General features: G+C 38.5%; 1 protein-coding gene across 14 annotated transcripts in view; it reads right to left on the bottom strand.

The window, feature by feature from the left end:
- The window catches only part of MYO5A (myosin VA), a 184418-nt gene that overhangs the window by 65079 nt on the left and 96361 nt on the right, over positions 1–22978 (bottom strand). For 13 of the 14 annotated variants that reach the window (XM_036441582.2, XM_036441592.2, XM_036441600.2 and 10 more), the window contains 10 exons: positions 21925–22190; positions 21219–21300; positions 16980–17120; positions 15051–15176; positions 13715–13798; positions 9360–9521; positions 8098–8195; positions 3184–3270; positions 2988–3096; positions 271–482 (listed from right to left, as the gene is read on the bottom strand). In XM_036441582.2, the coding sequence (XP_036297475.1) occupies positions 271–482; positions 2988–3096; positions 3184–3270; positions 8098–8195; positions 9360–9521; positions 13715–13798; positions 15051–15176; positions 16980–17120; positions 21219–21300; positions 21925–22190 (1367 nt within the window). The remainder of the gene's footprint in view (positions 1–270; positions 483–2987; positions 3097–3183; positions 3271–8097; positions 8196–9359; positions 9522–13714; positions 13799–15050; positions 15177–16979; positions 17121–21218; positions 21301–21924; positions 22191–22978) is intronic. The other variant, XM_036441618.2, reaches the window with a different exon arrangement.

The raw sequence follows: 22978 nt of genomic DNA, 5'->3' as shown, positions 1-22978 counted from the left end.
AAATAAAAGATACTGAAGACATGAGCACACAATAATTTGTAATTATTTTGAAGATATTTCTGAAGAAATCATAAGGGTGAATTAAATTTTTTTTCTATTAAACTGTCTTACGAGTTCATTTGTTATTCCTTGAATCTAAGAAGAGGTGAGGTATTGCCTTCTCATATTGGGTGACCACTCAAAACTGTCCTGGTTTGGACAATGAATCAGATGAGCTGTGCAATCCTTAGGTGCCATGAGCCAGAGTGGATGGGTCCCCAGGAGACCTACCATCGGGCCTGGTAGCCTCGCACATATCTCTGCACAGTAATGGCCGCCTTCCGCATGCGCAGGTACTTCTTCCGCTGCAGCCACCCTCGGATTGTCTTCTGGATCCGAATGCAGGCAGCCCTCAGCTTGTCTGCCCTCAATTTTTCTAGATAGGCCACTTGACCAGCTCGGAAAAAGATCTTTGTCTTACCAAACTGGTATTTGTCCTTGTCCTATTTTTGGAAAAAATTATACACTTAGAAGATGAAATAATGAACATATAAATAAAATTGTAAAAGAGGAAAAATACATCTAAAAGCAGAATCAGTAAAAGGATGAATCTATTAGCTAAAACTTGGGCTATATCATGATTAACTAATGGAGCCAGATTTTTTATCTTATGCAAGTTGAGCAAATAGAAGGGATTTTAAGGAAAACTGCAGTTTAAGAGTGATTTTCTATAATTATTCTACCTGGAATTATTATCTGAGGCCAAAACCTTGGTTGTGGGTTATAGGCAGCTATTATTTGCTTGTTTGTATTTTAAATATTTCAAGGAAATGGAGATGCTGACACTCCCTCTGACTGACCCAGGCTGTAAGGATTACATCGGGCTGTGTGTTCCATGTGAAAGCTGAAGGGACAAAAACACCAGTATAAAGAATAAGGCAGGAAGCAATGCAAACAAAATAAAAATTAAACAAAAAAACCTTGTGCACTCATATTAAGAGAGTTAAGTTTCTTGTTATATCTTTGCACTATCAATGGTATCTGAAAATATATACATAAAACCCTATGAATTACTTGTACAAATTTCAAAATTCCTTTTACAAAAATATAACTACTTATATTGTCCATTTACTTTTTAAATTAAGCAGAGCCAAGCAGTAAACACTGAGATGCATGAAATTTTTGGTCCATTACATTCTGATCCACCTTATTTGGAAGCCTGCAATGGTTATTCTCATACAACAAGAGTGGAATTTATAATCGTCACTAATACAATCTGTGTGAAAACAGAAAATTATTTTTTAAGATTTTAAAAAAATTATTTGAGAGAGAAAGGAAGGGGGGGAGAGAGAGAGAGAGAGAGAGAGAGAGAGAGAGGGAGGGAGGGAGGGAGGGAGGGAGGGAGGGAGGGGAGGGAGAGATATGAGGGAGAGAGATGAGAGAGAGAGAAAGAGAGAAACATCTATTTGTTGTCTCCAGCATGTACCCAGACTGTGGACCAAAATGGTATCCTGAGCATGTGCCCGGATTGGAAATTGAATTATCAACCCTTTGGTGTAAAGGACAATGCTCAAGCAACTGAGCCATACTGGCCAGGGCAACAGAAAATAACTTTCACTGTAAGCAGAAATCTCCTATCTTGTACAAGAAATCAGAAAATCAGAAATCTCCACATAAATCTAAAATTATTTCAATTTTAATTAATAAAATTTACAGAGGAAGCCTAGCTAAAGATATATATAAGAAGAGCTAATAAGTGGTTACCTTTTCTTCTCCCTGTCTGATCTCAGCTTCCCCCACTCCACCCCACCCCACAACCTTGCAAATCCCTGAACTGGGCCTAGATGGGGGTGTTAGGCATAGGACTGTCCTTACTTTCTGCTCTGCAGTCCCATCTGAACACAGGTTAGAAAGGAGTCAGGCCAACCTCAAAAAGTTCCCAAGTCTTTTATACATTATTTAAAAAGTGATCTTAGCTCTTCCAAAGGGGGAAAAATGTTATTACTACAAAAAGAAGACATTCCATTTAGTTAATTATGACTGCTTCAGAGTGAGATAACCCACCCTAAACTAGTGTCAAACAAGTGAAAATACTTTTTAAGATCTTTCATGAATCTTAAATTCTCCATGGCTTAGATTAGTGGGTCCCAGAGTGTAGTCCTCAACCAGCATCAGCATCACCTGGTAACTTCTTAGACATGCAGGTTGTTGGACTCATCCCAGACCTACTGAGTCAGAAATTCTGGGGGCGGGGCCCAGCAATCTGTGTTTTAACAAGCCCTCCAGGGGACTGATACATTTAAAGTTTGAGCACGCCTTAGTTGGAATGCAAGACTCTCCAAGCACCAACCTGCATTTCGTAGGCATTTCCTTACTGTCCCACAGACTAATCTTAGATTGCAGAGAAACTTCATTAATGTTTTCTGAGCAAATTCCATGTTTTCCTACTTCTTCACACCATGCTTCCTATTACAATATTCTCCTCCTACTTTTATATGTTATCCAGTCTGACTCAAAACATAGGTTCCTCCTTTACATGGCAGATGTGGCTTTGCCTTGCTGATTTCCTGTCTCACTCACTCAGCATTTGATAGACACTAAGCTATATTATACTTATCTTTAAAATGTATTAATTTCCAAAATAGATTACATTACCTGAGGATAAGACTTATTTTTTCTCAATCACACAGCATCTGACCTGATATTTCCCATAGATAAGTACTAGGTAAATTTTTATTGATAATGATAAAACTAAAAAGAATGAGACTCAAGCCTGGGTCTAGGCCTCGCCACCCAGTTTCCTGAAGGAGGACCACCATCCTCACGAGTAAGTCCGAGCATGCTAAATACAGGGAGCTTTGATCTCCAAGCCAGTGTGCCTTCCACCCTCCCAAACCTGAATAATCTAGAGTAGTGGTATTTTGATGTTCCCAAGGCTTCCACAGGTTATAATCACAAGGCCTTTGGCCATATCTGTTCAGATATAGATAAGTGAAAATTTTTCTTACTGGGATAAGATTCTCTAATACATTCTTGCATGTTTGCTTTCTGTCACTCAGCACATCTTTTTGCTTCATTAGGACACGGTAGCGGCTGAAAAATTCTTGGTAAGTCCACCTATAAAAAGAAACTCACGTTAGCTTATTTAAATAAGTAGGAATTGATTTCATTAGGATCCCTTCTATTTGAAAATGCCAAGCTCACCGTGAGGGGAAGCCTGCTGCACTGATGCGGATGGTTTCCAGGACACCACATGCTCTCAGCTGCTGCACTGCCCTCTTCTCATCAAACCTACATGTAGAAAAGAAAATCATTACTACACAAAGTAGCCTGGCTAAAGCTTCAAATTATCCTCCTCAATCCAGAGATTATTCTGTAAAGAGCCAAATAGATACATCAGAAAAGAAAGCATTCAAAAGTCGTAGTAGTGATCAAAATGGAAAACTCCACGTGTGAGTGGGGAGAAGACAATTAGCAGTAAAACTAAATAGCCATAAACACTATCTGTTGTTCATACCACAACTCATAAGAAGTACCAGTGAGGATATTTAAAACAAACAAAAAACCCTCTTTACTTTGCCCATACTCATTAAAAGACTTGGCTTGAATAACTGTGCTTATAATTCTTTAGCTCACTATACAAATTTCCTCTGTCATAAAGATTGGCCAGCTCTGAAGTTTTCTCTAACAAGAAGGACAAATTAAATATAACTCACTTAGTTATTCTTTTAAAAACTATTGGTGTTCTAAAGCTATTGGTGTGTACATACTAAGCATTAACAGTGCCCATATCAATGGAAAATATTTTTGTTTTGTATTAAATCTTATATAATTTACTAGAGGCCCAATGCACGAACATTCGTGCACTCCGGAGGGGAAGCGGTCTCTCAGCTTGGCCTGCACCCTCTTGCAGTCTGGGAGCCCTTGGGGGATGTCCACCTGCCAACTTAGGCCCTGAGGGATCGGGCCTAAGCTGGCAGTCAGACATCCCTCTGGAAGCCCAGGAGCCCTCTAAGGATGTTCCTCAGTCATACATTCTTAGCGCTGCTGAGGAGGCAGGAGAGGTTCCTGCCACCACTGCACTCACAGCCATCAGCCTGGCTTGAGGCAGAGTGGAGCTCCCCTTGTGGGCGTGCACTGACCACCAGGGGGCAGCTCCTGCATTGAGCATCTGCCCCTGGTGGTCAGTGTGAGTCATAGAGACTGATCATTCCAGTCATTCTGCCATTAGGGTCAATTTGCATTTTACCCTTTTATTATATAGGATGTTTATTTTACTCTAGACAACTAGCATCTTAAAATAAATTGACCCTAAAAGAGGAAGTGGTTAAGGCCTGCCACTCCTTGTACCCTCCCAGTTAAGCTCTGAGCAACCTCTAACACTCTGCTATGTCATTTTCTCAAGTGTTCTGGTGGTGGTGGTGATGGGAGATGGAGTTAGCTAGGACCGACTTGGAGGGTGGCCCAGAGCGTGGCAGCTTCTTCTGCTTCCAACTTCCTCTAGGAAGGGCTTCTTGGCAACAGGAGGATATAACAGTTTTTCAGAATTGCCCTCCAGTCTAAGGCAAATAGCCAGAGGGCAGGGTTGGCAGGGGTGTAGGGAAAAGAGCACTCCTACGCTGTAGAGTAGGAATTGAAACTCTTATAAACTTTGGTAAATGTGTCTAAGTTCTAACTCACAAATTCCACTTTTAGAAATACATTATCCTAAGGAGGTAATGAGGCAAAAATATAAAAATGTTTGGCAAAAGATGATTATCATAACACTGTTGGGATAACCTAAATGGCAATCAATAGGAAATAATTCAAATAAATGATGGTATGTCTAAACAAAGGGACATTATATAACCACGAGAATGATGATGTGAATTTTTTTAGTTACTAACTGGAAAGTATGCACAATTTATTAAGATAAAAGCAGGTACAAAACAGCAATTACAGCATGAGCTCCTCTCTTTCATTAATGTGTCTTTCTCTTTCTCTCTCTCTCTTTCTCTCTCTCTCTCACACACACACGCACACACACGCACACACACACACACACACACACACACACACAAAACACATACACTCACACAAAAGGGAAGAAATGTTGCTCACTTAATATTAGTTATCTCTCTGGGTATAATGAATGCTTTTTCATTTATTTTTATAGTATTTTATAGCTTCTGGATATTGTTTTACAATGTACATACATTACTTCTATTTTTTGTGGTTTTTTAAACCTTTTTCCTTTTTTTATTGTTCTTTATACATACATTACTTTTAAAATTAGAGAAATATTTTTCTTCTGAGAATAAAAACCACCATTCCCTCCACATATGGTAACTGACATAGAACAAGATTTTTGGTAAAAGCAGACATTCTATGATGGCTTCAACAGTGGAAAAATAGCAGGGATAACTTTAAGCCTGGGGTTTCTCTGCTGTCGCCGTGCTAACTGCTGTCCAGGCTCTGAATGCCCTGTCTGGGGCAGATCAAAAACCCTCTGGAGGCGGATTCAGCCTCGCTGCTCCTGTGGACAGGCCCAGGCACTCCAGCAGTGGAGCTGAGGAGACTGGGCACTGACATCTTGTGGCTATGGGGGCTGCCATTTTTGTAGCGAAGTGATGGTTAATCTGCATATTACTCTATTATTAGATAGAAGATATATATCTGTGTGTGTGTGTGTGTGTGTGTGTGTGTGTGTGTGTTTTACAGAGAGAGAGAGAGGGACAGAGTTAGAAAAATAGATAAGAGAGAAATAATGATCAGCTGCCTCCTGCATACCACCTACTAGGGATGTGCCCTTGACTGGAATTGAACCTAGGACCCTTCAGTACACATGCCGACGCTCTAACCACTGAGCCAAACCAGTTAGGGCACCCAGCTCTGGTTTTAACTAATGCCCAAATTAACAAAAACTTAGAATGATCTTAAACTGAAGTCAATTCAAAATAAAAAATAGAATTATGAATGCTTGCTTAAATTCAACTTTTAAAATCTTCAGAAAACCAACTATTCATTTGTTCTCACATTCTCAAAAGGGAACAAAAACTGAAAGGAAAAAAAAAAAGCAAAAAAACCTCAGCCAAAGAAATCTTGAGAAAGAACAACAAAGCTGGAGACATGATGCTCCCCGATTTCAAACACTGATACTAAACTATAGTAATTAAATGTTATGACACTGGCATAAAAACAGACACATCAATCAATGGAACAGAATAGAAAGCCCAGAAATAAACCCACACATATATGATCAATTAATTTGACAAACAAGCCAAGAATATACAATGGGGAGAGGACAATCTCTTCAACAAATGGTGTTAGAAAAACTGGATGGCCACAAGCAAACAATGAAACTGGGTTCTTATCTTACACCATTCACAAAAATTAACTCAAAATGGACTAAAACCTTGCTCATAAACATAAAACCATAAAATTCCTAGAAGAAAACATAGGTGCAAAATGAATTAACCAATAAAACAAGACCCAAAACATAGAGGCATGGAACAGACTGACATACCTCCATGTGAGAGTTGGGGAATGAGGAGAGAGAAACCAAGGAACTTATATACTTACTAGAGGCCCAGTGCGCGGATTCGTGCACCAGTGGGGTCCCTCATCCTGGCCTGTGGGGGATCGAGCTGAAACTGACTCTCCAACAGTCCCTGAAGGGTCCCAGATTGCAAGAGGGTGGTTCTCGGGTGATGCACCCTGGAATTGGGCTCCTTCCTCTTTGGTTCCAGGTGTATCACCCGAGAACTGCAGCTGCCAAGTCACCACAGCTCTGTAGCTCCTATGTTGAGTGTCTGCCCCCTGGGGATCAGTGCATGTCACAGCTACCAGTTGGAACATCTGCCTCTTGGTGGTCATTGTGTGTCATAGCTACAGGCCAGTCAGCCAGTTGCTTAGGCTTTTATATATATAGATATGTATACGGGCATGGGCAATAAGATAGTGAAGACCTGGGGGCTTGAGGGGTAAGGGGTAGGCAGAGTGGGGTAAATGAGGGGAAAATGGGAGACAATTGTAATACTTCAACAATAAAATAAATTTAAAAAGAAAATAAAACAATACTTAGCAAATAATAATAATTTTTAAAACATAGGTGTAAGGTCCATATTATATGTCTTGGTGATGATTTTTTTTAATCAGACACCAAAAGTAAAAGCAACAAAATAAAAATAAACAAGCAGCTACTATGGAAAACAGTATGGAGATTCCTTTAAAAAATTAAAAATACAACTACCATATGTTCCAGTAATTCTACTTCTGGATATTTATGCAAAGGAAACAAAAACACTAACTCAAAAAGATATATGCAACCCCATGCTCATTACAGCATTACTTACAATAGCCAAGATAAGGAAACAAACCAATGAATGGACGAACAAACTGTTATATATATGCTTCAGCCATAAAAGAAAATGAGCCTAGCTGGCATGGGTCAGTAGTTGAGCGCTGACATATGAACCAGGAAGTCAGTTTGATTCTTGGTCAGGGCACATGCTTGGGTTGTTGGCTCAATCCCCAGTATGGAGCATGAAGGAGGCAGGCAATCATTAATTCTCTCTCATTATTGATGTTTCTATCCTTCTCTTCCTCTCCCTTCCTCTCTGAAATAAATAAAAATATATTTTTAAAAATAATGAAAGAAAATGAAATCTTGCCATTTGGGCAAGATGGACCTTGAGGGCATGATGCTAAATGAAATTAAGTCCGACAAACAAATACCATATGATTCCTCTTATATGTGAAATCTAAAAAACATAAAATATGGAGTATTTGATATCTTGTTTCCTGGCAATTGTCATCATTTTGGCTCAAATAAACTCATAAAAAATAAAAAATGCAAAACATAACAACACACACCAACACAAGCATACGCACACTAAATCCAAGCTATAGATACAGAGAACATATTGGTGATTGTCAGAGCTAGGGGTTGACAGCTAAGAGAAATGGGTAAGGGGGAGAGGGTGTCAAAAGGTTAAAAAAATTATTTTTAAGTTCTATTAACTAGTAGTTTCCCTATACAAAACATGAAGAATTACCCAAATATTGTTTCCTTCCATTGTTTTGGTAATCCTTTTAATATATGGATACTTTTAAACTCCATAGTTGAAAAATACTTACGTGAATGGGAACTTGAAATCATTAGGCTTAATACAGCGCACATAGTGAGGGGTAGTGGCATTGAGGGTCTCCATCAATAGGTGAAGGGAATTTCGGAACTGTACAGGAAAGAGCAGAAAGGGGCATCAAGGTTTTGTCAAAGCCAAAGATTATGTAAAACAAGTTAAAATTTTTTATTTTAATAACAGTAGTAGAGATCGACCCACCCTCAGAAGGGGAGCTGCTATCAAACAAGAATGCTTTATGTTACAATTTGCTTAAATTCTACTATTTATATACTTACTTTACTAAATAAACATTCACTCTCTCCCGTGCCTTTTCCCACATCCCCCTTTTCTATAGGCTGTTTTCTTAGAGCAGTTTTAGGTTCACAGCAAAACTGAGAAGATATGGGGATTTCCTATACATCCCTTATCCTCACACATGCACAGCCTTTATTCCCCATTATTAACATCCCCCAAGAGAGTTGTATATCTGTTACAGTTGATGGACATAAACATTATAATCTCCCAAAGTCCATCATTTACATTGGAGTTCTGTCTTCCTATTCTCCTTTTAATACATGACTCTGCTGTTTTCTGTTGGGAACGCGAAATTCTGACTAAAAATATAACCTTGCTTTATGAATATTAAGGCCATTTAATTATGTAGAGTGGGAGTTTTGCTATAAGATACTGAAAAATATAACAGATGACTTAAGAGTATAGCAATGAATGGGAGAATGGGAGTGTACAGCCAGGTGGGATTACCAGTAGGGACATGGGATCCAGATGGACGCAGTAGACCTGTGTCTGGCCCTGTTTCCTGTCAGCACCAGGCACAAGGTCACACACAGAAAAACAAGCTGACCAGTGCTTAGCCGCCTGTCCAAAGCACGGGCCACTGTTCAGGCATTAAGTATGCATGTTACATTTTCCACTCCCCCCGGAGGATAAGACATCAAAAACAAGGAGGAGGGCACTGTTCCAGTTGAAGGAGCTGATATTCTGCACAAATCCAGAGAGGAAGCAACCAGACAACAAAACAAAGGCAACAGTGGTCCATAAGAAAAAAGAATTAAGATGCAAAAAACATTATTTGGAAAAGGCTTAATCAGTCACAGGTCTAACGCTGGGTGGAGAGGAGCAGGAGTGGACAGTGATGCACATTCTCACAGTGAAAGCTCTAGTCTCTCCTCACCGGGGAGGCTGAGGAAGGAAGACCTGAGGCTTCAGCAGAGCCAAGGAAGAAAGGACACCACAGCAGTGGTTTCCTGAACTCACCTGGTGTCCCACTGTTTTCTTGTGCTCTTTGGCTGTCTGGCCTGGCCGACCTTTGGTGGGCTTTGCAGGAATGCGGGTGAGGGGTGTGCGCCCTGAAGAGGTGGCTGAGGTTGGACTGATGGCCTTCTCATCATCTTGAAATAATTCTGGTAGCATCTTAAACTGAGTCAGAGAAAGCGAAAGAATATTACACTCTAAACTCAAACTCAAAATAAATAAATAAAAATAATCTCAAACGTAAATGTAAACCTTTATGGAAACATGAAGATTTGCAATCCATAGTGACTCCCTTCTTTAAGCCAACTCTTTCAGAGTCACACACCAGAAGTAATCAATATCTGTGTCGGGAGCCAAGAGTATGAGAGGAAGGTGACATATATAGTCTAACTATATAGGTGGAAAAATGTAACAATTCTACAACCATGTTTGGGGGAAACAAAATAAAACCTACTCCACTAAGACTTGAAATCCTAGTTGGCCACTCTAAATATATTACTGAGTTGAATTATAATTATTTTTTGAGAAAAATACTAATTGAAAGTCCTATCTTATTATTTTAGTTCCACAAAATACTTTATCAGCATGCTTAATTTATCTACCCACTAATTCAAATGGTGAGAACAAGCTAAAAAAATACCACAGAAAATCTCAGCAGGAAGAATGTCATAAACTAGTTCTACAGTATTATAGTATTAAAAATAATTATTAATCAATAAAATTTTTTAGAAAATAAGTTGGATTATGGTGGGTAGAAGGATCAAGTAAAAACCCTATCCTTATCCTGTAATTGTTATATTTGTTTTCAAAGAACTTATAACTTGATTGCATAACTTTTGTAATCAATTTGTGTTCTATTAGGTTAGCAATATGAAAGATTATCAAGCCCTGGTTAGTGTGGCTCAGTTAGTTGGAGCATTGTCCCAAACACCAGAAGGTGGCCAGTTCGATTCCTAGTCAGAGAACACACACAGGTTGTGGGCTCAAGTTTCTCTCTCACATTGATGTTTCTCTCTCTCTCCTTCTCTCTTTTCTGCTCACTATAAAATCAATAAAAGCATTTTTTTTAAAGAACGATTTTCAAAAGGTTTGGCATTTTGTAATTGGGTGGATGGTATAAGGCAATATGACCGGGAGAAATTTTGTGGAACAAAAGAGACTTCAATGGAAAAAATATCAAAGGGTGAGGATTAACAACAACAACAAAAAAAATAGATACACGGATATATAAATAGGTAGGTATGCCTGGACATTCCATCTTGTTTCTTTGATCTGTCTAGGAAACAGTATTAAAGAAAACAAAATAATCCAAGTAGCAGCTTCATGAAAATGTGGGAAATCATTTCTGTAAGAACAACATTATTCATTAAGAGCTTTTTATGAATGAAACACTACTCTAAGGGCTTAATTAAACCTATTTAATCCTCATAAGAACCCCTTAGATACTATTATGATTCTATTTCATAGATGAGAGACCTAAGGCATAAACTCATTGCTTCCCCTTGTCAAAAAGCAACATGAAAAATAGGGGTTAAAACTCTTTTAATGGTATTTGGTAGAGTTGCAATTTAGTAGTATTTGGTCAGGTTGCAATTCATTTATGTGCTCTCTGATATTAGATGTGGCAACAAAATCTATGTTTTATAACCATAAAGAAATCTTAAGACACTTTTTGTTAAGTTTATAAGACCTTAATTCTTTTTTTTTTTTTTTTTGGTTGAAAATTTGATTAGAGGCTGCAAAATTAAAGGGAAAAAAAAGATAAAACACATACACATACAAACTCAACCTCATACTGTATTAGCACAAAATAATTCTATTTAAAATATTTAACACAAATATTAGCCTTTTAAAATTAGTACATCCAAGAGAACAAGTAAACACTATATTAAACTTTCTTCCTATCAGGTGCACAAACATTAACATGTAAAGTCCATCCATTTAGATTGGGGTTTCTGAGGGGCTGGGTTTTGGCCTGGGAGCAGGGAGGCCTTTGAGATTCTATGTAAATCACACACCTTCCCCATTCCAACAGCAACAATGCTATGTAGACTGGCAGTCATTCAAAATGATTACTTTGAATGTATATCTACCTGCTGATAATCAAGCTGATAATTAGCCAATTAGAAAAATTAAGCCAGAATAAAGGTACAATTGACATGGGTGCCTGGGGGATGGGAACCTGTGAATATTCTATTTAAGCTAATTACTTAGGCAGAGTAGTGATGTTAGAATGTCACAATTTTCATCTCTATTCATAAATCAAAATGATTTATAATCTTAGGCATTGGCCTGTGAGAGAATTTTCTCTTCTATGCCAATCCCATAAGCTATCAAGCATTAATACCCAGGGCCTATGAGGATAAGTGAAAAACTGACTTTCTCAGAAGACACTATACTCATTATTTCCTGAGGCATAACACTGGAATTTAGTCTTATGATCTTTCTATTATCAAAAGAATTGAAAGTAAACATTTTATTCTAAAAACAAGAGTAAAAATCCTATATAATAAAGAGCTAATATGCAAATGGTCATCATACACTCACATTCTAATGGCTCAGACACTCAACACTGGGGAGGGAGGAATGGGGACAAGCCAGGCACAAATGAGTTCATGAGAGAGAAATGGGGACCAGCCAGGCACAAATGAGATTGCAAGAGAGGAATGGGGACCAGTCAGGGAGAGGAACAAGCTGTCTGCCCCACAGTCCCAGGTGCCAGCAGCTGTGCCTGCACCTGTGGCCCGGGAGAGGGACAAGCTGCTCACACTGTGGTCCCAGGTACCTGTGGCTGCATCCCAGGCAAAGCCATCTGCCCACGGGCCCCAGTGGCAGCAGCTGGCTGGGGCGAAGCTGACCCAGGTCCTAAGTGCCTGTGACTGGCCAGCGGGAGGGAAGCCTGGGTCCTGGGTGAGGGGCGAGGCAGAGGCAGAGGCAGTTAGGAGTGATCAGGCCAGCAGGTGAGTAGTTAGGGTAGGGATGATCAGGCCAGTAAGGGAGCAGTTAGGTGTGATCAGGCAGGCAGGCTGAGGGGTTAGGGGCAATCAGGTAGGCAGGCAGGTGAGCAGTTTGGAGCCAACAGTCCCGGATTGTGAGAGGCAGTGGGACATCCCCGGAGGGTCCTGGCTTGGTGAGTATGCAGGCCAGGCTGAGGGAGCCTTCTCGGCCTCATGCATGAATTTTGTGCACAGGGCCTCTAGTGTTCATATAGTATTCCATTGAAGTTAAAAGGATTTCTTAGGATAAACCAGAAAAACTGGCAGTTTTAGAAAAAACAAAAAAAAAAAAAAAAAAAAAAAAAAAAAGGTGCCAATCAGTAATCTAGAAAAATTTGATGAATATACCTAGTTTTTTATTGAATATTAATTTTGCTAAACTGAGTAGCTGGCTTCCTGGTTCGTTCCCTATAAAATAAAAGTGAGCTGGAATGTGACTGAGCCCTAGTTGGTTTGACTCAGTAGATATAGCATCAGCCGGTAGACTGAAGGATCCCAGGTTCAATTCCAAGGAAAGAGCACATGCCTGGGTTGCAGGCTTGATCCCCAGTAGGGGGTGATCAGGAGGCAACCAATCAATGATTCTCATCATTGATGTTTTTATCTCTCTGTCTCTCCCTTCTTCTCTGAAATCAATTTAAAAAAAATAAATACACACACACATACACACACACACACACACACACACACACACACACACGGAGAATGGGGTCAATTCAGGGTAACCATCATAGTTCCTTGCCCTCTGGAATTTTTTTCCCCACTAGAAAACAGTGTTTCTAGAGTCTATACCAAAGAAATATAATTTTGAAATGCTTTGGACCACACCTGAAACTACAATCAATGGTCCAGAGATCAATCTCCATCTAAATAGAGTACGTAAGGCTATGTTTCAAGTGCATCCCTTTAAAATGACATAGCAAAAATACTCGTTTTCTCTCATAGTCTCTCACAGAAGCACACAAAAAAAGCCCAGAACTGCTGTGCAGGCAAAAATGTCCTATAAAACTGAAAGACAACACTGCATAGTGGTTAAGACACAGACTCTGAGCCAGACAGCCTAGGCTTTAATTTGGTTTGAAAACTCATTAGCTCTGAAGTCCCTGTGCCTTAGAGCCCTCATCTGTAAAATCAGCAGGGTAATGAGAATGTCACCTCATTATGAGGATGAGATGAGTTAACATTTGTATGGCATTTAAATCAGGACCTAACACACAGTAAGCATTGTATTGTACATCTGGCAAGTAAAAAACTAACAATAAAGCTGACTTTGTTAGAGAAATCATTATTATTGTTTAAAAGACAATGCTTAACATTTTGTTGAATATATCCTGACTGAAGAAAACCATGGACATGGGTTACCTTGCTTGATTTAAGAACTTTAATTTGTTCTTCAAAAACAGTGTCTTTATTCTTTTCCAGAAAGCCTTCACACTGGTATTCCACCTAAAAACACAGAAAAATCTCAACTTATACAACTTTTGAATAGAAATCATAATCATCTTTAACAAAATATTTATTAAGCTCAGGCAATATGACTGTGGTTTTATTCTAAGAAACTACAAACTTGATAAGAAGGATGTTAACCCTACAGTAAAAGAAATATTGTTTTTCTTAGGGAACAGTGGTAGTGCTGAATAACTGTGGTCTAAAAGATCCTCCCGTCATGGGTAAGCTGACTCATCTAAAGTTCATTCTCTCCCATGCTGGCAACTCCTACAACGCTGACCCAGTACAACTCCTCCTAACCTAGTTCACCATCCAGCAGGGTTAAGTCTCCTCTTGGGAAAGAAGATCAAAAGGAACAAATAGCTGTCTGATAGAAAGAAAGTAGAAGAGCTGATGTTAGAAGGAATTGGAGGCAGGTAAATACTGTCTGATTTGGTAAGTGGAATTACTTCAGAATGGACTATTACTGCTTCCAAAACTCCAGTGGCTTCAACCATCTATATACTACTCAAGGGGCTCCCAGTTTGTGCACCACAAAGCCTTAAGGTGGCCCTAAAGTCATTCTAAGGTTTCCAGCCAGAATTAAGGTGGACTCAGAAGGCCCCCAAATCCTGAAAGAAACCCTGAGAAGCTTACTCCACAGCCTACCCTACAACCCCCTTGGAACATAAATTAGTCTTACAGCTCCTGATTTTTCTCAGTAGTCCATAGAACTTTTGGAGCAGCAAGTCTGCCTGCCTTATTACCAGATACCCAGTGAATCAATATCAGAGAGTGACACAAGTCCACAATTTCTATTCTGAAACCCTTGGGATCAGCTATGCTTTAGAACTTGGGATTTTCCAGCAAAGAATGAGGCAGCAGTGCTCAAATACATTATCATTTCTACATTGCAATATGTAAATATCCAGCCTAAATAGGATAAGTAAAAACTATAAATAACCTCATGTTAGTTCAGGCCAGAGATCAGGTTTAGTCACTAAATAAATTATGAAAAGATGATTGGTTTTCAGAGTTTCTTGAATTTCAAAATTATAGTAGGGATTGTAGACCCACATTTACTTCACAATTCCATTTAGGTTAAAGAAAAAGAAAAACAACACACCAACAATGAAGATTACTTTCCTATAAAGCCCTGAAGAATGCAAACTTTAGCCAAGAAAAAAAAAAATGATACCTCTTAAATATTCATTTTTTCTTCTTTGAACTTAAGTATTCAAAAAGAAAAAAGATAATACAGCTTCCTTACTTTGTCAGCAAAATGTTGGATGATGAAAGCTTTGTTTGATAGACGGGGCTTTTCAAAGAGTGCACATTTGTTCAAATGTGTGTTGTACAATTTCTGGGCCCAAGTGTCATCTGTACCTTTAGGCATCTACATTTAATGAAAGAAAAATGGAAAGAAAAAAACAAGTGAATATTGTTATGAGACTTTTCTAATGCATTAATTAAGAGGCGATTATTTTGGCTTCACCTGCCAATGTTTATATTCAAATTAGGAACTTATTTCTTCCACATTTCTCTCATGGTGGCCTAAAACCAATTATTAACGGAGAACAAAGACTGAGAGCTCCCCTTGGGCAGCTCAATCTGCCTTTAGATGGAATCATCAAGTAATAATTGCTTTTAAAACAATAAAAGCCTCACATTAAAGATGAAGTATCATGACTATCAAGTATTTTCTAAAAATATGTTAAAGATAACATGTGCATATAGTGAAATATTTATATAATTCCGAGAGGTATGAAACGGAAGGTAGTCTCTTTTCACAACTTCCAATGACTTCTTTATCTTTCTGTCTCTAAACACATATACACAAATAGGTTCATTCTCTAAACTCAATGCATCTTTTTCTCTTTAATAATAGCAGCCTTATATTTATGATCACTATGTTTTTACTGATTTTTGTAACAATGACTGATTTTACATATATATCCTGGATACTTTTGCAAATATATTTGTTGGGTAAACTCCCATCAGTTCCACTGCTGAGTCAAAATATATATGTATTTATAATTTTGATGAATATTGCCAAATTCCTTTAAAATATGTTGTACTAATTCATGCCCTTCATCAAGAATATATATGCAATAAATATTCATTTGGTAGTATCAAATCAAAGGTATTATTAAATTTAAAATCTTTTTTATTTTTTATTTTATTTTTTTATTAAATTAAATTTAAAATCTCTTGATAGGTAAAACAGTAACTTGTTTTTGTTTTGACTTACATTTTATTTAATTTTGAGTGAGGCAAGGACCTTGTCACTACATGCATTCTGAATGCTGTAGAAAATCTGGATGCTTATAAATTAAATAAAGAGAACAAATAGGTATTTGTCTAAGATCACTCAGTTAGCAGTAGAGCTGTGAATCTCATATTTTTCTATCATGCTACATCTTCAAATTTAAAGCTAAAACTCCCTCCCTAACAAACATTTCAGTAATAAAGAAATAGTTAAATTTTAAATTATGAATATTTAGAGCTATTGTTTAAAATATCTTTTGTAATTTATTGCATTTCTTTATATATTAATAATACTAATGAACAAAAAGTACCAAATATAAGCATATTGATTAACAGAAAGTGACTAAAATTGGTAGTAGTTATATCAAATGTTAATCCTAAATAATAAAAGGCTAATACGCAAATCAACCAAATGGTGGCACAACTGGTCGCTATGATGCGCACTAACCACCAGGAGGCAGATGCTCAATGTAGGAGCTGCCCCCTGGTGGTCAGTGTGCTCCCACAAGGGGAGCATCGCTCAGCCAGAAGTTGGGCTCATGGCTGGCGAGCACAATGGCAGTGGCTGCACTAAGGATGTCTGACTGCCAGCTTAGGCCCGCTCTTAAGCTGTTAGTCAGACATCCCCTGAGGGATCCTGGACTGTGAGAGGGTGCAGACCAGGCTGAGGGACCCCCTGAGTGCATGAATTTTGTGCAATAGGCTTTTAGTTTTTCACATAATTTAGAATCAAGTGAAAAGGGAAAGGAATTCTCCTAATTTAACTTGTATTTAAAGGCCTTGGGATCTGGTGACCCTTCAGAATGCAAGTTAGAGTGACCTCACAATGGCAACTCATGGAACAATACGAATCTCTGCTTAAATTCACTTAACTTTCTGACCTTGAGATATCTATTTGGATACACTAAGTACATCAGGGAATTATACTTACTTTGCATTCCTCATCCAGCAAATCTAGAATGCCCAGTTTAGATTCTATAAGATTAATGCAAGGCTGATTATCATAAAAATCTATGAGTGTCCATGGAATTTGTTCCTTCATATATTCCTCTTGTTCTAATTTGAAGACATGCTAAAATGAAAAAGAAAAAAAGTGGCATTACTGGATTATTATCATAAGTAATGTTAGTCAAGAAACAATCCTATATAATGGATGATAAAGAACATTACAAACTAAAGAACCAAAAGATAGATATAGAGACAGTAAAGCAACAAGCAGACTGTCAAATTACAGCGAGGAGGGTAGGGAGATCTGGGGTAGATAAGAGATCAAACGAAGGACTTGTATACATGCATATAAGTACAACCAATGGGCACAAAACTCTGGGGAGGGGGGGTCAATGGTATATGTACACAGATAATAATTTAATTTTTAAAAAAAAGCTAACAAGCATATTGATTGAGTGCTCTCTCACCAGGGGAGCACTGCTCAGCCAGAAGCCGGGTTCATGGCTGGCGAGTGCAGAGGCAGTGGGGGGAGCCTCTCCTGCCTCTGTGACATACTAAGGATGTCCAACTGATGGCTTAGGCCCGCTCCCCATGGGACATCCCCCAAGGGCTCCCAGACTGCGAAAGGGCACAGACCAGGATACCAACCCCCCCACCAAGTGTATGCATTTCGTGCACCAGAACTCTAGTGTTTATATAAAACACTCTAAGATGCTAAGATAATCTGAGGTAGTCCATGGCTTCCAGAAACAACAATTTCATGGGAGAAACATGATTTCCACAAAGAGAACAATAAAATAAAGCAAATAAAAACCACAGACAGTAAACAACTATATAGGGTTCTTGATAAACAAGTAAATCTAGGTAAGTGAATGCTTTAAATAGCTGATAAATGTAGCAGTTTTCAATTTTTGATATGTATTCATCCCAACTATGTACTTTTTGGCCTCTTAAGTTACTGCATAGTGCTGTTAAAACATGGGCACAGTCTGCCTTAGCTGGCCTTGACCAACTCTGCAGAGTGGATGTCCTCCAGACTGTTGAACCACGCAGGGAGATGCTTAGAGCACAACACAGACATTCTCTGAAAGGACTGTGGTATTGAAGTCCATGTGTCTCAGAGTTATGTAACAGTGATCTTTGGTGTTTGCCTTTATTATTCTCCATAGTCAGGAAATCGTCCGCTCACTTTCCTGGATTCTACATCCAACTCTGCTGGAGCCACTATAAATTCATGCTATTTCTGCTAAATGTTTCAGCCACCTCCCTTCATCATTGCTTCTAATCTCCATTCATTCATTTAAGCAAAAATATGCATTGACTGCTACTACGTGCCAGTCACCAAACACCATTAACAAAATAGATGTGGGCTCTGCCTTCATGGGGTCTGGAGTCTAGTGGAAGAAGCAGACAGAAATAAAATAATCACAAGGAATATAATTACAAACTGTAATGTTACAGAGGAAAATAATGTGAGCTATGAGAGCCAGCATCTTCATCTGATTTGGATACAGGGTGGTGAGGGAAGACTTCTGAGAAAAGGCTGTGTGCTGTGTGATCTGAGCTTCACAGATGAATGGGAGTCCAATGGGAAGAGCAGTCCCATCTCTGTTCCAACCACGCCAATCAGCCCACCCACAACTTCTGGTCTCCACAGATGCTAATGACCTCCATTTGTTAGTTCTGGTGGCTTCTGCTTTCCTTCACTGGTCTTTTCTTGTCTCTCTTGGTTTGCACACACTTCTTGCTACTTTTCTGATAAAATTAGCCCTCTGTGGCTATGAGCAGGCAATATATATATATATATATATATATATCTCGGGTCTAGTAATAATTAATGTCGTTTTAAACATTTGTTTAAAATCTTGCTTGGCGTTGACTTGTATTAACATAACCTTCAAAAACGTGGTATCTACAGAACGTGTGAAGTGCAATTAACAAGTTTTGCTTGAAAAAGTTTGTGTTTGGTTTGGTTTTTGTTGCAAAACTAGGGCTAAGAAGATGGCAGATGAAGAGCATATTCGGCACTGCATGCTTTACGAGTTCCAATTAGGAAGAAAAGCAAGTGAGGCTGCAAAAAACATCTGTAGTGCTCTTGGTCAAGATGCAGTTAGCGCCAGAAAATGCCAGCCTTGGTTTGAGAAATTTCGCGAGGGAAATGTTTCGTTAGATGACAAGAGTGGTCGAGGCCGTGTGTCCAATTTTGATCAAGAAGCTCTTCAAGCTCTTTTGGTGCAAAATCCTCAAATTACCCAACAAGAGCTTGCGACAACTTTAAATTGTTCACAAAAAACAATTTCCAATCAATTGCGTGCACTTGGCAAAGTCCAAAAGTTTGGAAAATGGGTTCCTCATGAGTTGACCGACAACAACCGTAATCAAAGAGTCACAATTTGCAGTTCGCTCCTCTCTCATCAAAACTGTTTGCCGTTTTTAGAGCAAATTGTTACCCGAGATGAAAAATGGGTGCTGTATGTTAATCTGAAAAGGCGGCCTCAATGGTTGGACAAAAATGAGGCTCCGCAGCCCACGCCAAAACCTGACTTGCATGCGAAAAAAGTGATGTTGTGTGTTTGGTGGAATTTTAAAGGAATTCTTCATTATGAACTTTTACCATCTAACCAAACCATTACAAGTGCAGTGTATAGTGCCCAATTGGAAAGGTTAGCCCAAGCTTTAAGAGAAAAAGAACCCGCGCTGATTAATCGGAAGGACGTAATTCTTCACCACGATAACGCACGACCGCATACTGCAAGAATCACTGCTGAAAAACTGCGCCAGTTGGAATGGGAAGTTCTCCCTCAACCTGCATATTCTCCTGATATTGCCCCTTCCGATTACCATTTGTTTCGTTCTTTGCAAAACTTTCTTCTTGGAAAAAAATTTAATAATGAAGAATGCCTCAAAAATGCATTGACCGAATTTTTTGCATCAAAATCACAAGAATTTTACAACAGAGGGATTAAAATGCTTCCTGAGCGTTGGGCACAAGTAGTAGAAAACAACGGCAACTATATTGTTGATTAAATTTTGTTGTATTGTTTAAATAAATTCGATTTTAAAAAGTATTAATATTAGAAAACGACATTAATTATTACTAGACCTAATATATCACTTGAACTCTCTAAGATGAAGATAGTTATTAAGGGTTCTTTTCCTGTCCTTCACTCACTTCTCTTCCATATATCTTCCAATTCCTATAGGTTATTCATTTTTAATATCCTCTTTCATCAATACTAATAACTACCTCTAATCTTGCACTTTAGAACTGTGCCTAGCATGTGGTGAGCACTTTACACACTCCAACTTACTTAATCCATAGAACTATATGCAATAGGTACTATTATTTCCCCACTGTACAGATGAGGAGACTAAGGCCAAGAAGGTCCCTCAACTTGCCCAAGGTCCCTTGGATCAAGGCAGATTTAGGACCGTAATCCAAGCAATTCAGCTCAGGGCATCTGTGCTACCCCTCATTTTTTTTTTCTATATTGATTAAGGTGTTAAATATGTGTTCTTATTCCCCCATTACCCCTCCACCACCACCACCCCCACTCATGTCTTCACCACCCCCTGGTGTCTGTGTCCATTGGTTAGGCTTATATGCATGCATACAAGTCCTTTGGTTGATCTTTTCCCCTTACCCCCATCCTCCCCTACTTTCCCTCTGAATACACCTCATTTTTAAGCACCTTCAAATCCCTCAACATCGTGATAATGTTCTTAGATATTTGATATTCCTACTTCAAGAGACACTTGACTCTCAAAATATACTCATTACCATTGTCTTGTTGAGTGTCTCAAACTGTTGAAAAGAAAATATGTAACAAATATGTAGAAAAGAGAATATATTCTGAGTTTTTGTTTTGTCATCTTGAAAATACAACAAGTAAGAGGTAAGGTAGTCATAACCCCACATATAGTTAGCCTCAGGACAAGAAACTGAAGGATATCTTTCAAAGCTTTTTGCTTCCCTCACTCAACTTATTTGTACAAAATTTTCACTATTCTCAGACTACAATCCAAGGACGACCTTGAATCCCATCTAGACCATAAACATTTTCTAATGTGGCATCATTTAAAGTTCCTCAGCACTTCGACTGTTCTAAACACCAGATAATAGTTATAACTCATAACTTCATTTTAGGAATCAGACTTTAAATGCACACTAGGAATTCAAGAGAATAATTTATATCAGAATATTTTAAAAAATAATTCTTACCAGATTGAACTGTTGCTGTAGTTTTTCATTTGCATAATTAATGCAAAACTGTTCAAAACTATTTATCTCAAATGTTTCAAATCTGTAAAACAAAAAATATGGTAAGAGAAGAAAAGATAACAAGTAGTTTGTAAAAAAAATATTCAAAATGTGCATATTAGAAAGAAACAGAAATTCCCCAACATTGTGAAACTTTCTTATTATATCAGTAAAGATAAAGGTTTTTAAGTCAGTACATGGGGTATGTACCCAGAAGAAAGGCATCAGTCAAGTGGCACAGAGATTTTTTAAAATATTCTGACATGTAGATGAGCTCAGCAGTATAAGTTTTTGAGGGCCAATCCATCCCCAAGTGGGGAACACTTGGTATTATGATAAAGCCATTGCTCTTATCAGTGTATAGACTCAATGTATAGACACACATAGAAGGGAACTGGGGATAGATATCTCATAGGTTTTTTTGAAAAATTGAAGCAGTTAATGAAAAATTAGGCATCAAAAAGCACGATATAAAGGAAGGATTTTAACAGTTAAAGAAGGGTACCTAGAGAAAGAAAACTAGCAAATAAAATTAATATTTTTAGAAATTCTCTTGTAATTTTTCCTTCTTACCAGTAGAAATCAGAATCAAATACCCATGTAGAATTACTAGAAAATCCCTAAAAAGAAATGCTCTCTGACAGGCCACTAAGCTTAATATGCCTACCCATAAATGTCCAGCACACCAATAAAAGAGTGCTGCTTGACAGCAGAATGGAGCGCTTGATTGACATGATCTACGATCCAGTTAAAGAGTTTGGCATAGATGTGCTTAGCCAAAGCATCACGGGCATTCGTGGCCTGCAGCTTGGAGATGGGCTTGATGTATGTCTCTGTGGCAGTGGCTAGCTTCCGATGGCAGAGCCAGTGACACATCTCCTCATAGTTCACACCCATGAGGTCACAGAAGATGCTGAGAGGTTCATGCTTGGGCTGCCAAAAGAGAATGGGTTATCTCCTGTGACAAGATCAATCAAGTAAGAATTTACTGAAAAATACTAACAAAGTGGTAATAAATAACACCCAGCAAATTCTTTGTTATAACAAACACCCAAATCACTGAGAGCTGATCAGTGATGATGATAATTAAAATTATCCATCAAACCAGCATCTTAGCAGCTTATGCAATCTCTTCTAAGGCTCATTTTAAAAATCACCTGTCTCTTCAGAGTACTTGTTTGTATCTCTTTTCAGACACACTCAGTCAGTCAATCAGAAAATCAGCCATCAACAAATATTTACTGAGTGCCTATTATATGCCAGTAAACAAAAAGACGCCGAGACCGGTTTGGCTCAATGGATAGAGCATAGGCTTGGGGACTGAAGGGTCCCGGGTTCGATTCCGGTCAAGGGCATGTATCTTGGTTGCGGGCATATCCCCAGTAGGGGGTGTGCAAGAGGCAGCTGATCGATGACTCTCTCTCATCGATGTTTCTAACTATCTCTCTCCCTTCCTCTCTGTAAAAAATCAATAAAATATATTATAAAAAAATAAAAAAAATAAAAAAGAGACAGGGTCTCTGTCCTCCTGGAACTTATAGTTCTAGGTGAAATGGATATTCAACAAATAATTGCTCCCCAACATGTAATCCTATATAATGAAGAGCTAATATGCTAATTAAACCGAACAGCAGAACAACCTTCCAGAATGACCTTCTGGAACAACCAGGGGATGGGGGCAGGGCTACAAGGCAGCTGGGGCTACAAAGGCCAAACCCCTT

The sequence above is a fragment of the Pipistrellus kuhlii genome, unplaced genomic scaffold (assembly GCF_014108245.1).
Source record: "Pipistrellus kuhlii isolate mPipKuh1 unplaced genomic scaffold, mPipKuh1.p scaffold_m20_p_1, whole genome shotgun sequence".
In the NCBI taxonomy this organism is placed as follows: Eukaryota; Metazoa; Chordata; class Mammalia; order Chiroptera; family Vespertilionidae; genus Pipistrellus; species Pipistrellus kuhlii.
The sequence above is the reverse complement of the archived record's forward strand: the minus strand, read 5'-3'. Positions and strand labels throughout refer to the sequence as shown.